General features: G+C 43.3%; 1 protein-coding gene across 7 annotated transcripts in view; it reads left to right on the top strand.

Moving 5' to 3' along the window:
• Window positions 1-15,475, top strand: part of fnbp1b (formin binding protein 1b) — a 275,894-nt gene that overhangs the window by 248,785 nt on the left and 11,634 nt on the right. For all 7 annotated transcript variants that reach the window (XM_078550045.1, XM_078550041.1, XM_078550044.1 and 4 more), the window contains one exon: window positions 5,805-5,923. In XM_078550045.1, the coding sequence (XP_078406171.1) occupies window positions 5,805-5,923 (119 nt within the window). The remainder of the gene's footprint in view (window positions 1-5,804; window positions 5,924-15,475) is intronic.

The raw sequence follows: 15,475 nt of genomic DNA, 5'->3' as shown, positions 1-15,475 counted from the left end.
CTTTGTATCTGAATGCATGCAGCATTCGGAATAAAACTAATGAGTTAACAGCGCAAATAGGTATGATTTAGTGGCGATTACTGAGACGTGGTTACAGGGAGAACAGGTTTGGGAGTTGAATATCCAAGAGTATTCAGTGTTTCAGAAGGATAGGCAGGAAGGAAAAGGAGGTGGTGTAGCTTTGTTGGTAAAGGAAGAGATCAGTGCTATAGTAAGGAATGATATAGGCACTGGAGAGCAAGACATAGAGTCAGTCTGGGTAGAAATAAAAAATAGCAAGGGAAAGAAGTCCCTGGTGGGACTAATCTATAGGTCCCCAAACAGTAGTTCAGCAGTAGGGCACAGTATAAACCAGGAAACACTGGGAGCATGTAAGAAAGGTACGACAATAATCATGGGTGACTTTAATATGCATATAGACTGGACTAATCAAATTGGCGAGGGTAGCCTCAAGGGAGAGTTCATAGTGTGCATTAGAGGTTGTTTATTGGAGCAATATGTTGTGGAACCAACCAGGGAGCAGGCTATTCTGGATTTGGTTTTGTGTAATGAGATGGGATTAATTAATGATCTCATAGTAAAGGATCCTCTAGGGAAGAGTGATCATAACATGCTAGAATTTCAAGTTCAGTTTGAGAGCGAGAAACTTGAGCCCCAGACTGGTGTTCTGGAGTTAAACAAAGGTAACTACAAAGGCATGAGGGCAGATTTGGCCCTAGTGGACTGGGCAAGAAGACTACAAGGTAGGACAGTTGATGAACAGTGGCAGATATTTAAGGAGATATTCAATTCCTCCCAAGTAAAATATATTCCAAAGAGGAAGAAAGATGGTAAGAGGGGGAAAAAGCATCCATGGCTAAGCAAGGAAGTTAAAGATAACATAAAGGCAAAAACTAAGGCATACCAAATTGCAAAGGTCAGTAGCAGGCTGGAAGATTGGGGAACTTTTAAAGATCAACAAAGGATTACTAAAAAAATTAATAAAAAGAGCAAAGGTAAATCATGAAAAAAAACTAGCGCAAAATGTAAAAACTGATAGCAAAATCTTCTACAAGTATATAAAAGGAAAGAGAGTAGCTAAAGTGAATGTTGGTCCCTTGGAGAATGAGACTGGGGAGTTAATAGTGAGGAATGCAGAAATGGCAGAGACGCTTAATCAATATTTTGCCTCAGTTTTCACGGTGGGGGACACTAGTACCACCCCAATAGTGACAGGTAGTACAGAGGGTATAGAGGAGGAGGAACTTAGAACAATCACCATCACTAGAGAAAAAGCACTGAGCAAACTATTGGGATTAAAGGATGACAAGTCCCCTGGACCTGATGGCCTACATCCCAGGGTCTTAAAGGAAGTGGCAGTAGAGGTAGTGGATGCATTGGCTGTAATATTCCAAAATTCCCTGGATTCTGGAAAGGTTCCAGTGGATTGGAAAAATGCTCATATTCAAAAATCTTGAAAAAGCGGAGGAAGCAGAAAGTAGGAAACTATAGACAGTTAGTTTAACGTCTGTCATTGGGAAATTGTTGGAATCCATTATTAAGGAAGTAGTAATGGGGCATTTGGAAAGTCAAAATGCAATCCATCAGAGTCAGCATGGTTTTATGAAGAGTAAATCGTGTTTGACTAATTTGCTCGAGTACTTTGAAGATGTGACAAGCAAAGTGGATAATGGGGATCCTGTAGATGTAGTATATCTGGACTTCCAGAAGGCCTTTGATAAGGTGCCCACAAAAGTCTAATAAGCAAGATAAGATCACACGGAGTTAGGGGTAATATATTAGTTTGGATAGAGGATTGGCTAACCAACAGAAAGCTGAGGGTTGGGATAAATGGGTCTTTTTCTGGATGGCAAGCTGTAACTAGTGGGGTGCCACAGGGTTCAGCCCTTGGGCCCCAACTATTTACAATCTATATTAATGACTTGGATTCAGGGATAGAAGGCACTATAGCTAAACTTGCAGATGACACCAAAATAGGTGGGAAAGTAAGTTACAATGAAGAAATAAGAAATTTATAAATGGATATGGACAGGTTAAGTGAATGGGCCAAAATTTGGCAGATGGAGTTTAACATGGATAAGTGTGAGGTTATCCATTTTGGCCGGAAGAATAAAAAGGCGACTTATTATTTTAGTGAAGAGAAACTTCAGAATGCTTCAGTGCAGAGGGTTCTGGGTGTCCTCGTGCATGAATCGTTGAAAGCTAGCATGCAGGTACAGCAGGTAATAAGGAAGGCAAATGGAATTTTGACATTCATTACTAAAGGAATAGAGTAGGAATAGGGAAGTGTTGCAACTGTAAAAGGCATTAGTGAGACCGCACCTGGAGTACTGTGCACAGTTTTGGTCCCCTTACTTGAGGAAGGATCTAGTTGCATTGGAGGCGGTTCAGAGGAAGTTCACTAGATTGATTCCAGAGATGCGGGGCTTGTCTTATGAGGAGAGATTGAGCAGTTTAGGCCTATACTCGCTAGAGTTTAGAAGGATGAGAGGAGATCCAATTGAGGTATATAAGATGCTAAAGGGGATGGACAAAGTAGACGTGGAGTGGATGTTTCCCCTTGTGGGGCATTCTAGAACGAGAGACCATAGTTTTAGGCTAAGGGGTGGTAGATTTAAAACTGAGATGAGGAGGAATTACTTTTCTCAAAGGGTCATGAGTCTGTGGAATTCACTACCTCAGAGTGCAGTAGATGCTGGGATGCTGAATAAATTTAAGGAGGAGATAGACAGATTTTTAATTAGTAACGGGTTGAAAGGTTATGGGGAGAGGGCGGGAAATTGGAGTTGAGGCCGAAATGAGATCAACCATGATCGTATTGAATGGCAGGGCAGGCTCGAGGGGCTGAATTGCCTACTCCTGCTCCTAGTTCTTATGTAAAGAGGCCATTCAGCCCATCGTGCCTGTGTCGGCCATAAAAAGAGAAAGAATAAACTAGCCGCTCGGATTTAATCCCACTTTCCAGCATCTGGCCCATAGCTTTGTGGGTTACAGCACTTCAAGTGCATATCCAGGTATCTTTTAAATAAGTTGAGCATTTCAGCCTTAAACTCCAATTTAAGCAGTGAATTCCTGACGCTCACCACCCTCTGGGTGAATAAGCTTTTCCTCATGTCCCCTCTAATTCTTCTACCAATCACCTTAAATCTATGGCCCCTGGTAAATGACCCCTCAGCTAGGGGAACTGTCTACCCTGTCTAGGCCCCCTCATTATTTTGTACATCCCAATTAGGTCACCCTTCAGCCTCCTGTTTTCTAAGGAAAACAACCCTAGTCTATCCAATCTTCATAGCTGCAATTTTCAAGCCCTCGCAACATTCTTGTAAATCTCCTCTGTACTCTCGGCAGAGCAACTATGTCCTTCCATGCCCATTGCCCCGCTGTACACTTTCTAGAACCAAAGAACATCACAGTGTAAAGTGGGATGTGTAAAAAAAAAGACTTTGAAAAAATGTACTCCATTGATAAACTTTTCCATGAAAAAAGACATCTAGGCTGAAAGCTAATAGAAGATCCAATCACCCAGGTCTTTTGACGTTTCAAAACCACAAACCACAAGCATTTACGACCAATTGAGTTATGTAAATAAACATAGTGAAATTGACCATGGAGATCAGAGAGCCTGAGCTGTCAATCGAAGCATGTTTACACTGGAGAGCAGGTGTTCTGTTATTCAAAGCTGCCTGGGCTCTTAGCCAGGATATTTGATTAGCAGGACCACGGTTCACTAGTGTAAACATTGATTGATAGCTCAGGCTCTCTGATCTCTGCTGTCAATTTCACTTTGTTTATATAGCTTAATTGTTTGTTTACATAGCTCATTTAGTTTCAAGCGCTTGTGGTTTGTGAAATAAATCTGTACTCAATTTGGCTTTCAGCAAAGGAGCTTGAGTGGTGCCTCCCTGTTTCCCCCAACCCTTAATTGGATTGGTAGTCTCTGATTGCCCACAGCAAAGGATTCGAACTATCTCTCTGAAAAAGATATCGTCATGTTTTCAATTCTTACATGGGTTAAGTTGCATCAGTTATTCGGTTATATTTATCTATAATTAACAAACTTTAAAATTCTTCAACCAATTTGACCTCTAGTCTGTGCTGTTAGCTTCATCCAAGCTGGAGATAGGAAATGCTAACCTCAATGCCTCAAGCTAGGGAAGAAGGAAATCATCCAAGGATCCTGTTTCTAATCTCTTCAGGAAAGGGAGATAAAAATAAGCACTTTGGTTATGGAACTATAGCAGCAGATTTTACTGATCGCCATATGCTGCTATGGCATTCATAAAACGTCAAGTGCACGCTAGGTAAAAAATTGCATAATTATAAGTGTAATAAATAAATCTTGCAGTTGACCCTTGGTTTATGATTTGGAACAGCCAATTGAAAGCACTCAAAGCGAAGCCATTTTATTTAACGTTTCCTTTTTATGTGACATCTGTCCATACTACTCTGTATATGGCTATGAAGTTAATGACAGCACTCAACTTTCAGATCATTCATAACAGATCATGCCAGGCAGCCATAGTGGGTCTCTATAATATCAGCCAGGGTGTAGCAATGACATGGATTTATCAAGTGACTGACTCATCTTACAGGAGAGCTGGGGACTTTGGTATCAGCAAAATAGGTCCACCTGGTTTTACTGGTTTTCTCAAGGACCAGGGTGCAATAGCTGGTAACCATATTTCTTTACAATGTGCTATAGGAAACCCTGTTAACTTCCTCAATGGAAAGAACTTTCACCCCTTGAATATGCAGATTGTGTGCAACAGCATGCAAAGGATGTGTGTTTCAACACAAAATCTGCTTGAAGTTGTCACAATGCCTTCAACCTTCAAAAATCAGGAGTACTGCAATGTTTCCCCTACTGCCATTTTAGCTGAGATCAGCTAACTAACACAGACCAGGGACTCCACATGGAATCTCTGGTTTGTATCACTTCATACTCAATAGTTAAGTTATCAACTGAGTCACTTGATGTCAGAATCTATTTCTTCCTCCCCACCCCAGCTCAATATATAAAGTGCTGCAAAAAATGCAACAGTCAGGAATCATTATGCAATCTCAACAACTTTTAACATGATATTTGCAAACCCATCAAGTGACATTGATTATATGTAATTTTTCTACTAAACTCGGCATATTTTTAGAGTTGTGCATGCTGTATTTTGTAATCTCTAGCCAATCAGGCAGGTCCCAGTCCATTTGGGGATGTGGGGGAGGGTCGGTTGCAAGGGCCACGGGTGCCTTTCGGAGGGGGCGAGCCTGGTCACTGGGCTTGGTGGGGGGGTTTCCTTGGGCCCACAGGGCGTCTGATCAGAACAGCACAAACCCTCTTGCATGCAGAGTGGCCACCAGGTTTTACTAGGGGTTTGGTGTGTGGGGGGGCCTCCCCACATGGGGAGGTGTAACAATCATTCACTAACAGCATGACCTCAATAGAGGTGTCTGTTAATGTCAAACCCTTAAAAATTGGTAAAATACCAGCAGTGACAGCATCAAGTCCTTAATCGGCCAATAAATGGTCACTTATTGGCCTCAATTGACCTAATAGAGGGTAGGCCATGCACCACCTATTCTGCCACCAATAGTAGAAAAGTGATGAGCACAGCATCCTCCCCAACCCCACACCCCAACCCCAGGCCTCCACCGCAATCCCACCCAATTTTACACCACCTCCCAGCCCGAGGTGGAGGCAGTACAGGGGAGCAGGTGTAAAATCCGAGCCATAGAGTAAGTAATTCAGTCCGTCATGGAAAGGGCACCTAGCTCTTGTATCTTCATGTACTTCCTCTAATTATTTTTAGGCATGGCTTGCTGAGGTAGAAGGTCGTTTACCAACCAAGATTGATCATCCACGACGACCGAGTGAGATGCATGAGTTGCAGAGCACTTCTGTAAACAATTGTGCACAAGACCGAGAGAGGTACAGTATGGTTACTAATTGCAATAAAGTCTTCTAGAGTAAAATGGAGATGAGAAATAATGATTAAGTTGACAGAAATCAAATTCCAAAGATGATGGTGAGTTTTGCAATGGAAGATTGAAGTTTGAATCTGTCCGAAAGATGAAAGCAATGGAAGTTTGGAACTGAGGTTGGTGCAACTGCGTTTTAGACTGAACTAAATCTGCCTTCTAATCACACTCCTCTGTCACTTCTTATGATAGAAATATATTTGATCATGCCCCAAACCCATTTATGCCATGTACTTCAATTACCTTTTCCAGGTGACTGAATTCACAAATCTGTTTTACTCCCATTTGATGACCTGAAGTTGTATATAGTGTAATATAAAATGAAATAAATTATTTAGATTAGTGTGCTCAGGATGACGTATTCTACAGTTAATAGGATGCGAGTTACTGTCAGTGGTTTCCTATACAAGGGTTTAAAAATTAGTTTAAATTGTATCGGATTTTAAGGCTCCCTGCTGCCCTTATGAATTTAATTTTAGTTATTTTCTATCAGAGCTGTTTTTCAAGGTGTAACAATTATTCACTAGCAGCATGACCTCAATAGAGGTGCCTGTTGATGTCAAACCCTTGAAAATTGCCGACATGACACAAATGTTAGGTGGGTTCAATAAATGAATAACTGTGATAAATCGTCTTATTTCCACCCTTTTTCTCTTCGATACTGACTTATATTTTTAATGTTTTATGTACAATAGCAGAACTCCCATTCCTTATTGAAGTGGCAGTTCTTCATGTGAAAGACTAGACAATGAATGGCGGCTGGCTATTTGGTCATGCCCTTGCTTAAAGTTCACAAGCATGCACACTTCCCAGCAAGTGTAGATTCACAATGGAAACTGTGACCATCATAATATTCCATTTTAACCATTCATTAATTGAGTTATTCAAAGTTTTTGCAGACAGTAAAGAATCTTAGAATGGTTACAGCACAGAAGGAGGCCCTTTGTGTCCGTGCTGGTGCTCTGCAGGAACAATTCAGCGAGACCCACTCCTTTGCTCTTTCTGCAGAGCCATGCAGATTTTTTCTCTTCAGATAATTATCCAATTCTCTATTAAAAGCCACAATTGAATCTGCCTCCACCACACTCTTAGGCAATGTATTCCAGATGCTGACTACTCATTGCATTAAAAAAATTATTTCCCCATGTCGTCTTTTGCCATTCACCTTAAATTGGTCCTCTGGTTCACAACTCTTACACCAATGAAACAGTTTCTCCCTATCTACTTTGTCCAGATGCTTCATTATTTTGAACATCTCTATTAAATCTCCTCAATCTTCTCTAAGGAGAACAACCCAGACTTCTCCAATCTATCCACCTGAAGTCCCTCATCCTGGAATCATACTCTTAAACCTTTTCTGCGACCTCTCCAATGCCTTTACTTCCTTCCTAAGGTGTGGTACATAGAATTGGATTAATACGCCAGTTGAGGCTGAAACAGTATTTTGTAAAGGCTCACCATAACTTCTTGCTTTTGTACTCTTGTGCCTCCATTTATAAAGCCCAAGCCATATAATAATATGCCATATTAACCACTTTCTCAACCTGCCCTGCCATCTTCAGTGATATGTGCACATGTACCCCAAGGGCCCTCTGGTCCTGCATCCATTTTAGAATTGTGTTCTTCATCTTACATTACCTCTCTTCATTCTTCCTACCAGAATGTATCACTTCTCACTTATCAGCATTAAATTTCATCTGCCACCTGTCCTCCTATTCTACCAGCCTGTCTGTGCTATTAAAATCTATCATATGCCCCTCGCCGTTCACAATACTTCCAACTCATCTGCAAATTTTGGAATTGTGCCCTCCACACCCAAGTCAAGGTAGATCAAGAAAAATAGTGGTCTTTGTACTGATCCCCGGGAACATCACTGCACACCTTCCTCCATTCAGACAAACCACCGTTCACCACTACTCTGTTTCATGTCACTGAGCCAATCCATGCTGCCACTGTTTCTTTTATAACAAGCTTGTTATGTGGCACTTTATCAAATGCCTTTTGGTAGTCCATGTGCACCAGATCAACCGCATTACTTTCTGTTACCTCATCAAAAAACTCCATCAAAGCACAATTTACCGTTAACAGATCTATGCTGGCTTTCCTTAATAATCCACATTTGTTCAAGTGACTGTTAATTTTGTCCTGAGTTAAAACTTTCTTACTGCCATGATTAGACTGACTGCCTTATAATTGCTGGATTTATCCTTATACCCTTTTTTGGATAAGTGTAAATTTTGCAATCCTCCAGTCCTTTGGCACCACCCCGTGTCAAATTATGGTTGGAAGGTTATTGCGGGTGCTTCTGCAATTTCTGTCTTGCTTCCCCCAGTATCTTCAGATGCATCTCATCCGGTCCTGGTGACTTATCAACTCTTAAATATAGCCATCATTTCTATAACCTCCTCTTTATCAATTTTTAGCTTAGCCAACTATCTCCTCTTTCACTATGACTTAAGCAGCATCTTCTTCCTTAATCAAGACAGATGCAAAGTACTTGTTTAGTACTTCAGCCCTCTGCCTTCATGCATAAATATCCTTTCTGGCCCCAATCCACCCACCCCTCATTTCATACCTTTTCGTATTTATATACGGCAAAAGAAGACTTTAAGATTCCTATTTATGTTAGCTACCAGTTTCATCTCGTACCTTCTCTTTGCTTCTCTTTTAACTATTTTCCCCTCTGTATATTTTATATTCCACCTAGTTCTCACTTGTATTATAAACCTGCCATCTGTCATATGCACCCTTTCTCTGCATCATCTTATTCTGCATCTTTTTTGTTATCCGGGGAGCTCTGGCATTGTTTGTTCTACCTTTCCCCAATGTGCAAATTGTAGCCGATCTATCTCTTCTTTAAAGGAAGCCCATTGTTCAAATATAATTTTGCCTGCTAATCTTTGCTTGCAATGCCCCTAATGCAGTCTCCTCTACACAGGGGAGACTAAACGCAGACCGGCTAACCACTTTGCGGAACACCTTCGCTCAATCTACAAGCATGGCCCAGACCTTCCTGTCGCTTGCCATTTCAACTCACCATCTTGATCTCATGATCTTGATCATCTTGATCGACATGTCCGTCCTTGGCCTGCTGCAATGTTCCAGTGAAGCCCAATGCAAACTGGAGGAATAGCACCTCATCTTCTGATTAGGCACTTTACAACCTTCTAGACTTAACATCGAGTTGAACAATTTCAGGCCATGAACACTCTCCTCCATCTTGACTCCTTTTTTAAATTAATTTTTTTCCTGAACCCCGCCACCTGCCCCACCCCCACAGGGCATCTGTCACTTGCTCTTATGTTTCACTTGCACAGAATGCTGACCCTTGTTCTGCTATTAACACAATCTGCTATCTTACCTTTATGCCGCTATCAGCACCTTCTTTAGTCTTTAACACAGCCATTAACACTCCCTTTGACTTGTGTCCATGACATCTTTGTCAAATCTCCCCAGAGCTCCCACCTATCCATGACCTTCTATTTTGCTCCATCTGCTCCACCCTGTCTTAAACAGTATGAAATCCATCACATTTCTACCTCTCTCCAGCTCTGAAGAAGAGTCATACGGACTCGAAAAGTTAACTGTTTCTGTCGTCACAGATGCTGCCAGACCTGCTGAATTTTTCCAGCATTTTCTGTTTTTATTTCAGGTTTCCAGCATCTGCAGTATTGTGCTTTTATTTGATTCCAATTTTCCTGGGCCAGATTCATTCTCACCTGAAATTGGCCCTTCGAATTTTTTATTCTTTCACGGTATGTGGGTGTCACTGGCAAGGCCAGCATTTATTGCCCATTCCTAATTGCCCTTGAGAAGGTGGTATGAGCCACCTTTTTGAACTGCTGCAGTCCATGTGGTGTAGGCACACGCACAGTGCTGTTAGGAGGGGATCTCCAGGATTTTGATCTAGTAACAGTGAAAGAACAGCAATATAGTTCCAAGTCAGGGCGGTGTTTGGCTTGGAGGGGAATTTGCACGTGGTGGTGTTCCCATGAATCTGTTGCCCTTATCCTTCTAGGTGGTAGAGGTCACAGGTTTGGAAAATGCTGTTGAAGAGTCCTTGGTGAGTTGCTGCGGTGCATCTTGTAGATGGTACACACTGCTGCCACTGTGCGTTGGTGGTAGATGAGGTGAAATCAAGCGGGCTGCTTTGTCCTGGATGGTATCAAGCGTCTTGAGTGTTGTTGGAGCTGCATTCACCCAGGCAAGTGGAAAGTTTCCATCACACTCCTGACTTGTACCTTGTATATGGTGGACAGGCTTTGGGGAGTGAGGAGGTGAGTTACTTGCTGCAGAATTCCCAGCCTCTGACCTGCTCTTATAGCCACAGTATTTATGTGGCTAGTCCAGTTCAGTTTCTGGTCAAAGATTTTTTTAAAAATTCATTCATCGGATGTGGGCTTCGCTGACTGGGCTAGCATTTATTGTCCATCACTAGTTGTCCGTGAGAAGGTGGTGTGAGCTGCCTTCTTGAACCGCTGCAGTCCATGTGGTGTAGGTACACCCACAGTACTGTTAGGAAGAGAGTTCCAGGATTTTGACCCAGTGACACTGGAGGAACGACAATATATTTCTAAACCAGGATGGTGAGTTACTTGGAGGGGAACCTCCAGGTGGTGGTATTCCCATCTATCTGCTGCCCTTGTCCTTCTAGGTGGTAGCTGTCTTGGGCTTGGAAGGTGCTGTGTAAGGAGCCTTGGTGAACTCCTGTTGTGCATCTTGTAGATGGTACACACACTGGTGCTACTTTGCGCCAGTGGTGGAGGTAGTGAATGTTTGTGGATGTGGCACCAATCAAGCAGACTGCTTTGTCTTGGACGGTATCCAGCTCCTTGAGTGTTGCGGGAGCTGCGCTCTTCCAGGCAAGTGGGGAGTATTCCATCACACTCCTGACTTATGCTTTGTAGATGGTGAACAGGCTTTGGGGAGTCAGGAGGCGAGTTACTCGTCGCACAATTCCTAGCCTCTGACCTGCTCTTGTAGCCACAGTATTTATATGGCTAGACCAGTTCAGTTTCTAGTCAATGGTAACCCCCCATGGGGATGTTGATAGTGGGTGATTCAGTGATGGTTATGCCATTGAACATCAAGGGGCGATGGTTGGATATTCTCTTGTCAGAGACTGTCATTTCCTGACACTTGTGTAGCACGAATGTTACTTGCCACTTGTCAGCCCAAGCCTGGATATTGTCCAGGTCTTGCTGCATTTGGACATGGATTGCTTCAGTATCTGAGGAGTCGTGAATGGTGCTGAAATTGTGCGATCATCAGCGAACATCCCCACTCCTGAACTTATGATGGAAGGAAGATCATTGATGAAGCAGCTGAAGATGGTTGTGCCGAGGACACCACCCTTAGGAACTCCTGCAGTGATGTCCTAGAGCTGAGGTGACTGACCTCCAACAACCACAGCCATCTTCCTTTGTACTAAGTATGACTCCAACTAGCGGAGAGTTTTCCCCCTGATTCCCATTGACTCCAGTTTTGCTAGGGCTCCTTGATGCCATACTCAGTCAAATGCTGCCTTTATGTCAAAGGCAGTCACTCTCACCTCACCTCTGGAGTTCAGCTCTTTTGTCCATGTTTGGACCAAGGCTATGATTAGGTCTGGAGCTGAGTGGCTCTGGCAGAACACAAACTGAGCATCAGTGAGCAGTTTATTGTTGAGTAAATGCCACTTGATAGCACTGTCGGTAACACCTTCCATCACTTTGCTGATGGTCAAAAGTAGACATTATCTGTAAGGTATGATTCGGTGAGTATGACTATATCAGGCTGTTGCTTGACTAGTCTGTGGGACAGCTCTCCCAATTTTGGCTCAATCCCCCAGATGTTCATCCAACAGAGGGCGGTAGTGAGAAGTGACTGAGAAGCATTCTGGGAGAAGTCAGCGCAGTCACTGCTACTCAGAAGGGGATCGAGGAGAGGGACCCTTGCATTCAACAGGAGGAAGACCATCCAACAGAGGGCGGTAGTGAGAAGTGACTGAGAAGCATTCTGGGAGAAGTCAGTGCAGTCACCGCAACTCAGAAGGGGATCGAGGAGGACCCACTGTCAAAGAACGGAATAGCCCCAAACATTACATTGCTGTAGTGTTTCCATCCCTCCCTCCTCCTCAAACCAAAAAAAAAGTGAGAGGGGAGAGAGGCAGTACCTTCAGGAGTGCACCAGACCTGCGAGGGACACTCTTCTGAAAGTGGATTTTTTTAAAAAGCAGCTGATTGGTGAGTAAATCCTGGTGAGTTTTTTTTTCAATCTATTAAAGTAATTCATTGCTTAATACTGAGGTAGGAGCTAAAAAGAAAAAGTATAGAGTAGTACTGTACAAGTATAATTAGTCAAGAAACAAGGTTCCTAGCTAACATAAATAAGACCCTAAGCTAGCGTATTTTTTAAGGGAGTAACTAGCTTAACTGAGAGGGACGTCATGGCAGGAGAACTCAGACCCGTGAAATGCTCCTCCTGCAGGATGTGGGAAATGAGGGATGCTTCCAGCGTCCCTGGTGACCATGTGTACGGAAGGTGTGTCCAAATGCAGCTTCTAGCTAACCGGATTTCGGAGCTGGAGCTGTGGGTGGACTCATTGTGGAGCATCCGCGATGCTGAGCAAGTCGTGGATAGCATGTTTAGCGAGGTGATCACACCGCAGGTGAAGATTACACAGGCAGAAAGGGAATGGGTGACCATCAGGAACAGTAAAAGACTCAGGAAGGTTGTGCAGGAGTCCCCTGTGGTCATCCCCCTCTCTAACAGATATACCGCTTTGGACACTATTGGGGGGATGGCCTCTCAGGGGAAAGCAGCAACAGCCACATTCACGGCACCGTGGGTGGCGCTGCTGCTCAGAGGGGCGGGAGGAAAACAAGTAGCAGGGCTATAGTGATAGGGGATTCAATAGTTAGGGGCACAGACAGACGCTTCTGTGGCCGCAAACGTGAATCAAGGATGGTATGTTGTCTCCCTGGTGCCAGGGTCCAGGATGTCACGGAGCAGCTGCAGGACATTCTGGGGAGGGAAGGTAAGCAGCTAGTGATTGTGGTACACATTGGTACCAACGACATAGGTAAACTAAGGGATGAGGACCTGCAAGCTCAGTACAGGAAGTTAGGAGATAAATTAAAATGCAGGACCTCAAATGTAGTAATCTCAGGATTACTCCCAGCTCCACGTGCTAGCGAGAGCAAGAATAAGAGGATAGACCAAATGAACATGTACTGGAGAGATGGTGTAGCCGGGAGGGATTCAGATTCTTGAGGCACTGGGACCGGCTCTGGGGAAGGTGGGACCTGTACAAACCAGACAGGTTGCACGCAGGCAGAGCTGGGACCAGTGTCCTTGCAGGTGCTTTTGCTAGTTCTGTTGGGGAGTATTTACACTAGTGTGGCAGGGGGTTGGGATCCCAGGAGTAGGATCAGATAGGTCAGATTCGGATCGTAAAAATGGAGATAGAACATTAGCTAGGGACGTTGTGATAGACATGGAGTTACAGGAGAAGCAAAGTTTACAAAGTGTCCAGCAAGGGAAATTGACGGGGTTAAACTGTTTATACTTCAATGCAAGGAGTATTACAAACAAGGTAGGGCACAGGTAGACACATGGCAGCAGGATGTCATTGCTATAACGGAGACCTGGTTAAAGGAGGGTCAAAACTGGCAGCTTAATATCCCTGGTTATAGAGTCTTCAGACACGATAGAGTAGGAGATAAAAAAGAAGTGGGGGTAGCACTAATGGTTAAAGAATCAATTCCAGTTGTGAGAAGGGATGATATACTAAATGGGTCAACAAACGAGGCTTTATGGATTGAGCTTAGAAATAAAAAAGGGGCAGTCACACTACTGGGAGTATACTACAGACCCCCAAATAGTGAAAGGGAGATAGAAGAAATATGTAGGCAAATTTCTGCTTGTAAGAACAAGAGGGCAATAATAGTAGGAGACTTCAACTATCCTAATATCAACTGGGATTCAAACAATATAAGGGGCACTGAGGGAGAAAAATTCATGCAGTGTGTCCAGGAAAATTTTTTCAACCAATTAGTGACAAACCCAACGAGAGGAGATGCAATTCTAGACCTAGTCTTGGAGAACGAAGAAGGGCAAGTGGGTGAAGTGACAGTTGGTGACCATATCAGGGACAGTGATCACAATTCAGTTAGATTTAGTATTACCATGGAAAAGGACAGAGATAAGGCAGAAGTAAAAGTCTTGAACTGGGGGAAGGCAAATTCTGCAGTAGGGACTTGGCTGAGGTGGACTGGACAGCACTGCTGGAAGATAAAACAGTGGAAAGCCAGTGGGAAGCACTAAAAAGCGAGATCCTAATTGTACAAAGTAGACATGTCCCCTACAAAAATAAGAGTGGTACTGCCAAATCTAGACCCCCTGGTTGTCTAGAGGAATACAGGGGAAGATCAAACAGAAAAAGAAAGCGTACGATAGGCACAAACACTGCAGATAGCCTAGACAAAAAAGGAAGTGCAGGGACGAAGTAAAAAAGGAAATAAGGAAATCAAAGAGAGGGCATGAAAAAAGATTAGCAAGTAAAGTTAAAGATAACGCAAAGATGTTTTACCAATACATTAATGCTAAAAGGTTAGTTAAGGAAAAAGTGGGACCTATCAGAAATGCAGATGGAAACTTGTGTGTAGATGTGGGAAGGGTTTTGACTGAATATTTTGTCTCCGTGTTTACAAAGGAAAGGGAGGATGTAGGTATAGTAGTCCAGGAGGAACACTGTGAGATATTGGACGGGATAGTCATAAAGAGAGAGGAGGTACTCGAAGGGTTGAAATCCTTGAAAGTTGATAAGTCACTAAGGCCAGATGGATTGTTTCCGAGGCTGCTGAAGGAAGTCAGCGAGGAGCTGGCAGATGCTCTGAGGATCATTTTCCAATCCTAACTAGATACAGGGGAGGCACCGGAGGACTGGAGAAATGCAAATGTAGTTCCATTGTTTAAAAAGGGATCAAAGGAAATGCCAAACAATTATGGGCTAGTTAGTCTTACGTCAGTGGTGAGCAAATTAGTAGAATCAATCCTGAGAGATAGGATTAACTGTCATGTGGAAAGGCATGGACTAGTCAGGGATGGTCTGCATGGATTTGTTAAAGGAAGGTCTTTCCTCACAAATTTGATTGAATTCTTTGAGGAAGTGACAAGAAGGGTTGATGAAGGTAGTGCAGTGGATGTTGTGTACATGGATTTTAGCAAGGCATTTGACAAGGTCCCACATGGCAGATTGGTCAGGAAAATAAAAGCCCATGGGATTCAGGGTAATGTGGCAAACTGGCTTTGTAACAAGAAACAAAGGGTAATGGTCGACGGATGCCCTTGCGAATGGAAAGTTGTCTCAAGTGGTGTTCCACAGTGCTCGGTGTTGGGACCCTTGCTGTTTGTGTTATATATAAACGATTTGGACGTGAACATGGGGGGCACGATTGGGAAATTTGCAGATGACACAAAGATTGGCCGAGTAGTGGATAGTGTAGAGGATAGCCATAAA

This window comes from Cetorhinus maximus, chromosome 10, assembly GCF_964194155.1.
Source record: "Cetorhinus maximus chromosome 10, sCetMax3.hap1.1, whole genome shotgun sequence".
Lineage (NCBI taxonomy): Eukaryota > Metazoa > Chordata > Chondrichthyes > Lamniformes > Cetorhinidae > Cetorhinus > Cetorhinus maximus.
This window is presented reverse-complemented; position numbering and strand designations above follow the sequence as displayed.